The sequence below is a fragment of the Colobus angolensis genome, unplaced genomic scaffold, assembly GCF_000951035.1.
Source record: "Colobus angolensis palliatus isolate OR3802 unplaced genomic scaffold, Cang.pa_1.0 Scaffold77, whole genome shotgun sequence".
Lineage (NCBI taxonomy): Eukaryota > Metazoa > Chordata > Mammalia > Primates > Cercopithecidae > Colobus > Colobus angolensis.
In genome coordinates, this window is record NW_012121487.1 from 1,833,390 (window position 1) to 1,847,180 (window position 13,791).

At 50.1% G+C, this 13,791-nt stretch overlaps 1 protein-coding gene across 1 annotated transcript; it reads right to left on the minus strand.

Annotated features, from left to right (window-relative positions):
- Positions 1-517: 517 nt before the first annotated feature.
- On the minus strand, positions 518-13,561 carry PMVK (phosphomevalonate kinase). Its single transcript, XM_011928237.1, has 5 exons — positions 13,154-13,561; positions 8,931-8,994; positions 5,104-5,256; positions 2,449-2,578; positions 518-1,047 (listed from the first exon to the last, which is right to left on the minus strand). Exons 1-5 carry the CDS (start codon positions 13,246-13,248, stop codon positions 911-913), a joined length of 579 nt encoding a protein of 192 aa, XP_011783627.1. The 5' UTR covers positions 13,249-13,561; the 3' UTR covers positions 518-910.
- Positions 13,562-13,791: the final 230 nt, after the last annotated feature.

Sequence of the window (13,791 nt, forward strand, 5' to 3'; positions counted from 1 at the left end):
GCAGTGGGCTGAGATCCGGCCACTGCACTCCAGCGCGGGCGACAGAGCGAGACTCCGTCTCAAAAAAAAAAAAAAAAATGAAAAAAATTAGCTGAATGTAGTGGTGTGTGTAGACCCAGCTACTTAGCAGGCTGAGGCAGGATTGCTTGAGCCCAGGAGGTCAAGGCTGCAATGAGCTATGATCACGCCACTGCATGCCAGCCTGGGTGACAGAATAAGACCCTGTCTCAAAGAAAAAAAAAGGGGGGGGAGGGAGCACTTGCTGGTGGCACTTTCTGTGGATCACGGCCTTTCATGGGGCTATCCCAGAGAGTAAGGCCCTCAACCCAATCCCACCTCCAACATAAACAGGGCTGTTGCCTGTGGGGTGCAGCATAGGTCAACCTCTGCAGGATACATTCTAGCCAGGTGGGAGTTGGAACAGGGACCCCCTCCCAGCCACCATGACACCCTAAGGCCTTCTAAACCCCACCCAAGCCAGGTTGGCATCAGGGAAATGAGAGATAAGCAGCTCTGAGAGTGTGCTCCAAAGAGGTTTATTAGTATCCACACTGGGGAGCCCCGGGTTCTTGCCCAGAACAAGGGGCTGAGAACATCCAGTCGGGATGCAAGGCTGCCACAGGCTGAGGGGACTGGCGCTGGGGAGACAGCAGGGTTTCTCCTTCAGGCACAGCCAAGTCACCCTCCTTTGCCCTTGGAGTCTCCTCCTAAAGAGCATGGCTATCTTCCCCATGGAGAAAATGAGGTCTCCAGACGTTTCCTGCCTTGCCCAACATCCACCAACCCCCTCAGAATCTAGAACCCCCTCTGTCTGTTCCTCACCTTGGCCAGGATCAGGGAACCCCTCATGTTGCAGAGTCAGCCCCACCCCCACCGCAGCAGGCCCCAGCTGACTCCTAGAACCTAGCGACTACAGTCTGGAGCGGATAAATTCTATCAGGTTCTCCAACTGCTCCTCCAGGCGCTGTTCATCTCCATGGTTCTCGATGACCCAGTCAAAGCCCCCAAAGTTGTCCAGGCCACATTCTGACTCAGCGTCGTCCACCCCTGTGAAGGAAGCATGGCGAGGTCAGGCCCCAGCCCTCCAGACAGACACCAGTCTTCAAGGCCTGCTAGCCCCAGCTGGAGTGGGCCCTCCCGGCCTCTCCTCTGCTACCCCAGAGCTAAGGACTACTCACCCAGAAGGTACTCCCTACCCCTGAAACACTGCGATGGCAGGTTCAGCAGCCCACAGCCACCTGGGCCCCCCAGCTGATCCCTCCTGACTTAATTCTTCACTTGCTACTGCCTACAGAGGGTGAATCCGGTCATCTAAAACCACACACAACTGTGTTTTCATTTTCTGTCAAGATGGTTGTGTCCTTTTCTATCCCTAAATCTGTCCCATTCAGTCCCCGCAGGAGGCAGCATGTGCCAGAGTTAGAAGCAGAGGGTCAGGAGGCCAGCCCCTCCTCTCACTCTTTGTGACCCTGCGAAAGAGACTTAACCTTCCAGGCCAGGGCCTCATCCGACCATGGGTAAACTAATAACAGCATCTACCTGCTGAATCTGTTTTGATGGTAAAGTGAGACAGTGCATATAAAATGCTTAGCACAGGCCTAGACCATGTGAGTGCCCCAGAAATGAGTAGCATTAGCAGTGGTCATACCCACTGGATCTGAACTGCTCCAAGTCACAGTGATCTAGGGCAGGAAGGAAGCCTGAGTTGTGTTTCTGAAGCCCACAGAGCGGGTCCTGGGCTTGCACCATTGAAGCTCCCAGCAGAACTTACTCTCCACTACTAACTTCCTTTTTTTTTTTTTTTTTTTTGAGACGGAGTCTTGCTCTGTCGCCCAGGCTGGAGTGCAGTGGCCGGATGTCAGCTCACTGCAAGTTCCACCTCCCGGGTTTTTACGCCATTCTCCTGCCTCAGCCTCCCGAGTTGCTGGGACTACAGGCGGCCGCCATGTCGCCCAGCTAGTTTTTTTTGTATTTTTTTTTTAGTAGAGACGGGGTTTCACCGTGTTAGCCAGGATGGTCTCGATCTCCTGACCTCGTGATCCGCCCGTCTCGGCCTCCCAAAGTGCTGGGATTACAGGCTTGAGCCACCGCGCCCGGCCTCTCCACTACTAACTTCTAACTCCACTAGTGTGTTAAAAAGAAGTGAGCTTTGTCAGGTTTGCCCCTGACCACTGTCAGCCCCTATAGGGCTGGAAAGCAAAGGTGAAGAACCATGGGGGTGGGTCCCAGCCAGACTACCAAAGCAGCCCACTGGCCATGAGAAGATAGCCTAGGTTAAGCCAAGAGAACCTTGACCCCCAGGACCTCCTCCACCATGCTACTCCCTAATCAGGAGGCCTCAGATTCTCCTGTATCATCCCTCACTCACTTTCCCCAGGCCTGCCAGGGAGACAAACCACATGGTGGGTAGCCTGTGTCCTCCTGTGCCCTACACATGGAGTGGCTCACCTGGCGTGAACACCCAGCCCCGCTGCTGTCGGCTCTGCTCCAACGCTACGACACGGACAGTCTGCGTCATGGCCCCATAGGCCTCCCGAAACCACTGGATGTCAGACACTCTCCGTGTGTCACTCACCAACTGCAGGGGAGGGACACAGGTGACCAACAGGACAGGATGCTAGAAGTGAGGGGAGGTGGCGGACTCCAGAACCCAGGGCAGTGTGGGGTGTGGCTCTACCCCACATCTTCATGAGCAAGTCAGCAGCTAGACTCACTATTCACGCATTCACTCATTCATTGAACATACGCCACTGAGTGCTGACTACATGTCAGGCAGTGCTGCTGACAAGTTCATTCATCCAATTAAGCAAGTATTATAGCAAGTACCTACTGTGTGCTAGGCACTGTGCTAGGTGCTAAGGCTAGAGTGGTAAGCAAAACAGACCCTGTGCCTGCCCTCTCAGAGCTTACAGTCTAGTGGGAGACACTGAACAGATGTTCAGTGATCAAATAACCGTGTGATTAAAGTGTATGTCAACAAGTGTCTCAACCTCAACACGGCTGAGACTCAACTCCTAATTTCCTCTCCAATCCTGTTCCTCCCAACCTTCCCTGTCTTAGAAAATGATAATTCTATATTTGTCCACCTGCTCAGAACAAAATCCTTGGTATAGTCTCTCACACCCCACAGCCAACCCATGGGCAAATCCTATTGGTTTTCTCTTCAAAATACATCCAAAATCGACCCCTTATTTCCACTCTACCTTCACTTCCCTCTGCGCCCCAACCATAGTCATTTTGTCTGTTACAGAAAGGTCCTGGCCAGGCGTGGTGGCTCCCGCCTATAATCCCAGCACCTTGGGAGGCCAAGGTGGGTGGATCACTTGAAGTCAGGAGTTTGAATTTTGCCATATGGCAAAACCCCGTCTCAACTAAAAATACACAAAAATTAGTTGGGCATGATGGCACATGCCTGTAATCCCAGCTACTCAAGAGGCTGAGGCATGAGAATCGCTTAAACCCATGAGGCATAGGGTACAGTGAGCCAAGATCGCGTCACTGCACTCCAGCCTGGGTGATGGAGTGAGACTCTGTCTCAAAAAAAAAAAAAAAATACTCCACCCGGTCCCTGTGCTTCTGCTCCCATCTTTCCCACAGCAGCTAGGGCCAGCCTTCTCAATCTTAAATCAGATCATGTCTCTCCTCTGCTAAGAACCCTGTAGTGACTCCCCATCTCACTCAGAATAAAATCCCAGCTGTCCCAAAGGTCTTCCCCGGGAAGTCTGACCTGACCTCCCACCACTCACCCTCACCCACTCTGGCCACCTGGCTTGTCCTCAGACACACCAGGCACACTCACCACTCAAGCCTCTGCACTTCCTCCTCTCTCTGGAAAGCTACTTCCCCAAATATCCATTCAGTTATCCCTTATTTCCTTCAGGTCTTCCTCAAACATCATCATATTAGTGTGGCCTTCCCAGGCACCCTTAATAAAACATCAGCGCTTCCCTATCTCTCCTCATATCCTAGGCCTACTTTATTTTACTCCTTAGTATTTACCTCTGCCTGATATATTCTGTATTTATTCTGTGCCTATCTCCCCACCATCCTCAGCTGTAATGTAAGCTCCCTGAAGGAAGAGACTTCATTGCATTTTTGCACCAATATATCCCCAGAACCTGCAACCACACCTGGCAGAAGTGGATACTCAATATTCACTGGCAGAATGAATGAGGAAGAAAAAGGGTAGGGTGATACAGGAGCACCTGCCAGGCAGCACCAGTTAAGACTTGAATATTAGGGAAGGCTTCCCTGTGGAGGTGTCATGTCAACTGAGCTGAAGCTAACCAGGGAAAGAGAGAAAGAAAGGGCAGTCCAGACAGGTGGAAGGGCATGTGCAAAGGCCCTGATTCCAGAAGGAGTTCAACTGACTTGAGGACCAAGGCCAGTGTTGCTGCAGCTCAAGGAGTAAGGAGGCTAAAAAGGTAGCAGAAACTGGATCACACAAGGCTCAGAAGTTCATGTGAAGGATTTTCATTTTGTTCATGAGAACAACGGGAAGCCACCAAAGTATTCTAAACAGAACATGAGAACGAGAAGCCACCAAAGTATTCTAAACAGAAGAGTGACGTCACTTGGTTCATGTTTTTAAAAGGTCAGTCTGGGCTGCACGCAGTGGCTCAAATCTATAATCCCAGCATTTTGGGAGGCTGAGGTGGGTGGATCACCTGAGGTCAAAAGTTCGAGACCAGCCTGGCCAACATGGTGAAAACCCATCTCTACTAAAAATACAAAAAAACTGCAATCCCAGCTGCTTGGGAGGCTGAGGCAGAAGAATCACTTGAACCCAGGAGGCGGAGGCTGCAGCGATCCAAGATTGCACCACTGCACTCCAGCCTGGGCGGCAAGAGTGAGACTCCATCTCAAAAATAAATAAATAAATAAATAAATAAATAATAAAATGTCAGTCTGGCTGCTGTGTAATGAATAGAACACAGAGGGCAAGAGCCACAGCTACAGACCAGTGTGGAGGCTACTGCGATTGTCCAGGCCAGAAATGGTGGGGGCTTGGGCCAGGACGGTGGCAGTGGAGACAGAGAGAGATGGACACAGCAAAGAGCTCGGGAAACAGGTGTTCTTCATGCTGCCATGGAGCCCTCTTACCCAGATGGGCTGAGAGATGCCCTCCACAATCTTCCTGCAAAAGAAGCCTGGGTCAGCCTGGCGTTTCTCCTCTCCCCAGCGGATCATGTCCTTTCGAAAGGCCTCCTTGTAGGTGCTGGCGTCCAGGAGTCTCTGGAAGTTCAAGCCATGCTCCTGCCCAAAGGACATTATGTCTATGTCACCAGCCTTTCAACCTCAGTGGTCTCTCCTAAAACAGCAGAAGAGCCATCCCTCAACCTCACCTGCCTCTCCCAAGGCTGATGCAAGGATTAACGAGGTTTCAGCCAGAACAAAGGTCTGCAAGGGAAAGAGCCCCAGCAACTAAGAAATCCCGATCACTGGTAGACAGAAGAAAGGTCTGGGGATAATCCAGATTGTTTCAATTTGTCTTTGAAATGTGTGGCGTGGTTTCTCTTTTGCAAGTTTTACCTTCCCAATTATTTCTGGCTTAAACTAATCCTGAAATTAGTTTGCATCCCCTGGGCAAAGTTTTAGCCTTCAACTAAAGTGGGAAATCTGAAGGAAAAAAAAAACTCCTGCACTCCATGTCCTCCCACTAGCATTGTTTGTCCCCATCCCAAATCCCACGGAGATTGTGTCTCCTTCCTCTCCCCCTTATCCCTTCCCATCCCCAAATTCCTGGCGCCTTTGCTGAAACAGCATCACTCCATTTAGCTCTGGGCACTTACGTGCAAGGCTTCCCACACCCAGAGGACCCCCCAGGCAGGAGAGGCTACTCTGACCACCTGGGGAGCTCCTTTCTCCCCTTCTCAAGCAGAGGGGTCCATCTAAAGGGATCCAGGATAGGAGGGGTCTGAAAAGCATCACCCAGTTCAGGTTCTGGCTCCTCCATGAGCTCACTGCAGCAAGATCTTCTCCCCTCAGGCTCTCAATTTCTTGATCACCCACCTGCTCCCCTTGCTGCAAGAGGAGGTCAGTAGCCACCTCCTGCTCCTGAACTGGTTTCCCTCCAGGAATATCGTGGTCTGCTTGTCGTTTATATTTCCCCTTGTGACTTAGGAAATCAATGCATGAACATTTCATTTTGGTTTTCCTTTTTAATGAGAGTAGGGGATAGAGTGGTGCTGGACTTCCACAGAGCAAGGGCAGTCTGGCCTATCAGAATCTTCCATGGAGGTTTTAAAAATGCAAATTGGGGCCGGGCGCGGTGGCTCACGCCTGTAATCCCCCAGCACTTTGGGAGGCCAAGGCGGCGGGGATCATGAGGTCAGGAGATAGAGACTATCCTGGCTAACATGGTGAAACCCTGTCTCCACCAAAAATACAAAAAAATTAGCTAGGCATGGTGGCGGCCACCTGTAGTCCCAGCTACTCAGGAGGCTGAGGCAGGAGAATGGCATGAACCCAGGAGGCAGAGCTTGCAGTGGGCTGAGATGGCACCACTGCACTCCAGCCTGGGCAACAGAGTGAGATTCCGACTCAAAAAAAAAAAAAAAGTGCAAATTGGCCAGGCGTGGTGGCTCACGCCTATAATCCCAGCACTCTGGGAGGCCAAAGTGGGCAGATCACAAGGTCAGCAGTTCGAGACCAGCCTGACCAATATGGTGAAACTATGTCTCTACTAAAAAGACAAAAAAATTACCCAGGTGTGATGGCGCATGGCTATAATCCCAGCTACTCAGGAAGCTAAGGCAGTAGAACTGCTTGAACCCAGGAGGTGGATGTTGCAGTGAGCCAAGATCACGCCACTGCACTCCAGCCTGGGTGACAGAGCGAGACTCCATCTCAAATAAATAAATAAGATAAATAAATAAATAAAAATGCAAACTCCTGCTCCTTCCTCCTCCTGCCCCCACCCAACCCCACCAGTCTGACTCAGTAGGACAGAAGCAAGACCTATCTGTGAACTTTGGAAGATTGGTTTTGAAAGTGATCCTGGGAGGCCTTTGGAAGTGCCTAGGCCCCACTAGGGAAGGCTCAGTGCCTTTCCCTTCACCCCTTCCTTCCTCCCATCTCCCCACCACCAACCCACAACCCTGCAGAGTCACTTCCAGTCTGTCTCCTGGATACAAAGAAATTCTGTATCCAGTTTCATTTGGGAAAGAATCCTGCTTAAAATTTTTGAAAAGGCCAGGCAAAGTAGCTCGCACCCAAATCCTAGCACTTTGGGAGGCCACAGTGGGAGGATCGCTTGAGCCCAGGAGTTGGAGACCAGCCTGGGCAACATAATGAGACTCCCATCTCTACAAAAAAAAATTTAAACTTAGCCAGGCATAGTGGCATGCACCTGTATTCCTAGCTACTTGGGAAGCTGAAGTGGGAGGATCACTTGAGCCCAGGAGGTCAAGGCTGCAGTGAGCCATTATGCGCCACTGCACTCCAGCCTGCACTACAGAGCAAGACCTTGTCTCAAAAGGAAAAAAAATTCAATGACTTAATTTAGTTATTCTTACAATTCCTCAGGATGCCACCCTATGAATGGGTCTGTTCAGCTGGTGAGAGATGACCCAATGCTTCCCATGGAGGCAGAGCTGGCACACAGAAGGGGGGACAATTCATTTTATGTGGTTCTGGAGGCCACACTCAGACCAAGGGAGGGGCCAGAGCACATGTCCCAGAAGGGTGCACCTAGAGGCCAAGGGCAAAATGTGGGCAACAAGAGGGCTCCTCACCATGTGGGAGGCTGATCTTGCCTTCCAGGTTCTCTTTCCGAAGTCTAAGATTCTGAGAGTTCCTATTGACTTATTTTTTTAATTCTATTTTAATGATCCTATTTTTTTAATCCACGTGGTTCAAAATTCAAAGATACACATTAATTTACAGTGAAAAATCTCTCTCTCACCCTGTCCCCTCCCTGGGGGCAAAAATTTTAAGCAGGATTCTTTCCCAAATGAAACTGGATACAGAATTTCTTTGTATCCAGGAGACAGACTGGAAGTGACTCTGCAGGGTGGTGGGTTGGTGGTGGGGAGATGGGAGGAAGGAAGGGGTGAAGGGAAAGGCACTGAGCCTTCCCTAGTGGGGCCTAGGCACTTCCAAAGGCCTGTCCCCTCCCTGGGGGGTACAGTTTCTAACGTGTCTTTCCCACGCAGTGCAGGAACACATCCCAGGCACCTGAAACAGTGCTGAACATGAGACAGGCACCCCGTAAACACTTGTTAAATAGCCGAATATATGAGCAGATACACTTAGAATTCCTTTACAATTCTTGGTCACAAAGTGCCTCTTCAGTTTTAGACAAATGTAGCATTCTCTACATACTGTTCTACATCTTGGTATTGGCTTTTTTTTCCCCCCACTTAATGATATATTTTGACAACTTATGGGACTAAATTTCTTTTTTGTGTGTTGTTGTTTACTTTAAAAAAATTTTTTTTTTAAAGAAACAGAGATGAGGTTTCACTGTGTTGGCCAGGCTGGTCTCTAACTCCTGGACTCAAGCAATCCACCTGCCTTGGCCTCCCAAAGTGCTGGGATTACAGGCGTGTGCCACTATGCTCAGCCTGTACTACATTTCTAGGAACAAAGTTCCAGGGGCTGTGTCAGGCCAGCTGAGTGAGAGGGTGGTGTGAGGAGGCACAGTCAGGTCCTTACTAATCACACAGCATCAGAGCCGCCAACTCGAGTGTCGACAGCCTTTCCTGGGCACACCTTCTTGAACTCACTCTGAGGGAGGGAGGCTATTAGGAAAGAAATATAAGCTGAAAATGCCCCCACAATGTCCACTCACAGAAAACCAAGAGCTGGCCACCACCCTGCCAGCAGTGGTGACGGGGATCATGCCAGTGACTCAGGCGGCAGCCACAGCTCCAAAGTCCTGGAGCCGGCCCCGCCCAACACACCGGATGCCGCAGAGCACCACCTACCTGAGCATACTGCTCCTTGAGTGGACCAGAGAGCCGCAGAACAGCACAGACATCAGCTCCGAGTCTGCGGGACAGGGAGATCAGAATCCAGTTAGCCTAGAATTTCCAGGAGCTTCCAGGTCCCAGAAAGAGAGTCAAGAGGCCTGTGCTGAAGTCCCATTTCTACTACTGGTATTATGTAACTTTGGTAGGTCTCAGTGTCCCTGATCCTATTTCTTCATCGGAAAATGATGATAACACTTTCTGTTCTATCTCCCACACAGGATTATTATGAAACTCTAATGAATATAAAAGAGCCCTGAAACTAACAGGTAAAATCTATAAAGTGATAATTACAGTGTGAACAGGCACACCAATATTCTGGCTGGATTAGGTTATTGCCCAGACCTAAACTAATTCTCTCACAGCCAGAGGTACCTGTCTCCACTGACTTGGTCACCATAACACATATCATTTATTCATTCACTAGTTGGGCGTGGTGGCTCACACCTGTAATCCCAACACTTTGGGAAGCCAAGGCAGAAGGAGTGCTTGAGGCCAGGAGTTCAAGACCAGCCTGGGCAATACAGTAAGACCCAGAGATACCATCTCCACAAAAAAGTTTAAAAATCACCTGAGCATGGCAGCATGTGCCTGTACTCCCAGCTGCTCCAGAGGCTGAGGTGGGAGCATTCCTGAGCCCAGGAGTTCCAGGCTACAGTGAGCCACAATTGTACCACTGTATGCCAGCCTGAGAGACAGAGTGAAACCCTGTCTCAAAAAAATGAACTAAGAAAAGCAAATGTAAAAAACTGAAACAAAAGCCAGGTGCAGTGGCTCACACCTGTAATCTCAGCACTTTGGAAGGCTGAGGCAGGTGGATCACTTGAGGTCAGGAGTTTGAGACCAGCCTGACCAACATGGTGAAACCCTGTGTCTACTAGAAGTACAAAATTAGCCGAACATGATGGCGCATGCCTGTAATCCCAGCTACTTGAGAGGCCGAAGCAGGAGAATCGCTCAAACCCAGGAGGCGGAGATTGCAGTGAGCTGAGATCGTGCCATTTCACTCCAGCCTGGGCAACAAGAGCGAAACTCCATCTCAAAAAAATAAATTAAATAAATTAAATAAAAAATAAATAAAAATAACTTATTCATTATTTAATTTACTTAACCAACCTTTTTTTTTTTTTTTTTTTTTGGGACAGCGTCTTGCTCCATTGCCCAGGCTGGACAGGCTGGAGTGCAATGGCGTGATCTCGGCTCACTGCAAGGCGATCTCAGCCTCATGAAGTGCTGGGATTACAGACGTGAGCCACCGCACCTGGCCTTTTTTTTTTTTCTCTTTTTTGAGACAGAGTCTCACTCTGTCGCCCAGGCTGGAGTGCAGTGGCGCCATCTTGTCACACCGCAACCTCCACCTCCACCTCCCTGCTTAACCAACACTTTATTGGGTACCATATTTGGATCTAGGTGATACAAATGTGAATGATACATGCTTCCTGTCCTAGCCTCAAGATGCTCACAGATACACTTAATGCATGGGAAGACAAGTGTTTTTTGTTTTTGTTGTTTTTTTGAGACTCACTCTGTAGCCCAGGCTAGGTGCAGTGGTGCTACCTCGGGTCACTGCAACCTACACCTCCTGGGTTTAAGCTATTCTCTTACCTCAGCCTCCCAAGTAGCTGAGACTACCAGCCCCTGCCACCACGTCCAGCTAATTTTTGTATTTTTAGTAGAGAAGGGTTTTACCATGTTGGTCAGGCTGGTCTTGAACTCCTGAGCTCGAGTGATCCACCCTTCCCGGCCTCCCAAAGTGTTATGATTACAGGTGTGAGCCACTGCGCCCGGCGATAAGTGTTCTTTGTTTTGGTTTTTTAAGAGTCAGGGTCTTGCTGTCACCCAGGCTAGAGTGCTGTGGTATGATCACAGCTCACTACAATCTTGAACTCCTGAGTTCAGGCAATCCTCCCACCTCAGCCTCCTCAGTATCAGGGATTACTGGCATGCATCACCACACCCAGCTAATTTTTTTAATCTTTTGTAGAGATGGGGTCTCACTATGTTGCCCTGGCTGTAAGTGTTCTTATTTTCATGTTTCAGATGAGGAAGCTGAGGTTGTGAAAGGAGGATTGACTTCCCAAAGCAACACTGTAAGTAGTGAAGCCAGGATTGGTAAAATAAATATAAACAACATTTAGTTCCTGCACCTCTGCTAGGTGCCAATAATTATTCTAAGCCCTTCACGCACATTATCTCCTTTAATCCCTACAATCACCCTATTATTATCCCCATTTTACAAATGACAAAACTGAGACACAGGCCGGGTGCAGTGGTTCACGTCTGTAATCCCAGCACTCTGGGAGGCCGAGGCAGGCAAATCACTTGAGGTCAGGGGTTTGAGACCAGCCTGGCCAACATGGTGAAACCTGTCTCTACTAAAAATACAAAAGTTAGCTGGGTGTGGTGGCACACACCTGTAATTCCAGCTACTCTGGAGGGTGAGACAGGAGAATAGCTTGAACTCAGGAGGCAGAGGTTGCAGTGAGCCGCAACCTGGGTGCGCTCCAGCCTGGGTGACAGAGCAAGACTCCCTCTCAAAAAAAAAACTAAGGCACAGAGTGAATGAGAGATGTGTACAAGATCACACACTAATCAACAGTGAGCCAGGGTTTGCATCCCAGCAGTCTAATTCCACAGCCTGTGCTTCTGACCACTATTTGACATCAGAGTTTGAAGGTGAGGAGAAATGCAACTTAGGAAAAGGTGGTGAGATACTTAGTGGTGAAAAATTCAGGTGGTGACCTCTGCTCTGGGCTCTCCCACCCCTGCTATCCAAAAGCAGCTTCCTGGTACCCCCACCACATTGGCCTTCAAGAAGAGAGGAGCCCCACTCCAGTTTCTCCCCATCCTCTGCTCTCCTAGCCCAGGTCTCAGCAAAATGCTCCCGCACAGAAGATCTTGCTTTGACAGAAAACACTGTGCAAAAGGTATTATTATTTGGGGAGGCAGTCAGATAAAACAGAAAGAAACCAGTCCTTGGCGCAAGACAAAGGTGAATTTGTTTGGGTTTTTTTTTTTTCTTTTTGTTTCAATTATATATTAATTGCTGAGATGCCCATCATGAACCACAAAGCTGAATTTGAATCCTGAATTTGCCACTTACTTTGCGACCGGCAAGGGTTTTTTATTGTTGTTAGCTTTGTATGTTATTTTATTTTACTTCGAGACAGGGTCTCAGGCTCTGCTGCACGGACTGGAGGACAGTAGCATGATTACAATTCACTGCAGCCCCCAGGCTCAAGTGATCCTCCCACCTCAGCCTCCTGAGTAGCTGGGACTAGAGGTGCTTGCCATCGCACTAGGCTAACTTTTCCATTTTTTTGTAGAGACTAGGGTCTTACTGTATTGCCCAGGCTGGTCTCCAACTACCGGGCTCTCAAGCGATCCTTGCACCTCTGTCTCCCAAAGTGCTGGGGTCACAGGCATGACCACCACACCCAGCCTGTTTAACTTTTTTTTTTTTTTTTTGTGGCAGGGTTTCACCATGTTCGCCAGGCTTGAACCCCTGACCTCAAGCAATTCGCCCGTCTCGGCCTCCCAAAGTGCTGGGATTACAGGCTTGAGCCACCGCGCCCGGCCCTGTTTAACTTTTTAAGGGCTTCAGTTTCTTCACCTGTGAAATGCAGATGCTAATAATGGCACACAGTACCTAACAAAGAGGTGAAGAGAGTTTTTTTGTTTTTGTTTTTGTTTTTTAAGGCAGGGCCTTGCTCTGTCGCCCAGGCTGGAGTGCAGTGGCGCGATCTCGCCTCACTGCAACCTCCGCCTCCCTGGCTCAAGCAATTCTTCTGCCTCAAGGTCCCGAATAGCTGGGACCACAGGCGCGCGCCACCACGCCCAGCTATTTTGGATTTTTCGTAGAAGCGGGGTCTCGCCGTGTTGCCCAGGCTGGTATCCAACTCCTGGTACATAGAAAGTGCCTTGGTAGGAACCATTATTAATGCTTCTTAGACCTGCAGCTGACGATCTTTGGAGAGATGGTCACCTGGTTCTTTGAGGCTCCTGTGCGTAGATTGCTGTTTTATGTAATGGTGACATTCCACCTTCCCCAACCCAGTGCTCCTCCTGCCTTGCAAACGGAGGACCCCTACTCCAAAGCTCACTCTGTGACACCCAAAAGCACTCCTCGTGTCACGTGATGCGGAGAGCTCCCCCATCCACCTTTCCCGCCCCACGGACACCTGCTCTGCAGCGCCTCGGTCACGAAGTCTTTCCCGGATTTCCTCTTGCCGCTGAACAGCAGCACCAGCCGCGGGGCGCCTCCCAGCGGGGCCATGGGCCGCCACGCCTCGCGATGCCTGAAGCTGACACTTCTCCCTACCCCTAAAATCCGGACACCGCGCGGAATGGACGCGGCCACTGAGCGGAGCGGCAACACGTAGCAATCCCGCCTCTCCTCGCCATAGCTGCGAACAGGGCTGACCGTCCGCGACTGTGCGCTCAACTCATGTCCAAACAGATACGGGGAGAAAAGGGCCCGCGGAGAGAAAGGCGGTTCCTTCACACGGCTCCCCTCGTGAAGCTCCCCCACCCGAACTCACTTAGAACAGTCCAGCCCCGCCCAGAACCTTTGCTCACAGCCGGGACTGCTTAACTGACACCCGGGGAGGAACCGGACGCGACTACCTTCCTCCGAGGGGGGTGGCGTCTGAAATATCGTGAGGTGAACCCCATGTTCCCTTCCGCGCAGCCCTAAAAACTTTAGGAAAAGAAAATCTCTGGAGCGCGATAACGTTGGAGACGTTTTGGAAACTGCCTTTTTGCCTGTGCGTTATAGTGCATGTGCCTCAGCAAATCTGCGCGTGACCCAGAGTGGGAA

Excerpts from the sequence above, each read along its gene's own strand:
- PMVK (XM_011928237.1), bottom strand. The coding sequence starts at position 13,248 with ATGGCCCCGCTGGGAGGCGCCCCGCGGCTGGTGCTGCTGTTCAGCGGC. Across the intron at positions 5,257-8,930 it reads TCAAGGAGCAGTATGCTCAG|GAGCATGGCTTGAACTTCCA; the intron begins GTAGGTGGTGCT and ends TCCTTTGGGCAG. Across the intron at positions 2,579-5,103 it reads GCATCTCTCAGCCCATCTGG|TTGGTGAGTGACACACGGAG; the intron begins GTAAGAGGGCTC and ends CCTCCCCTGCAG.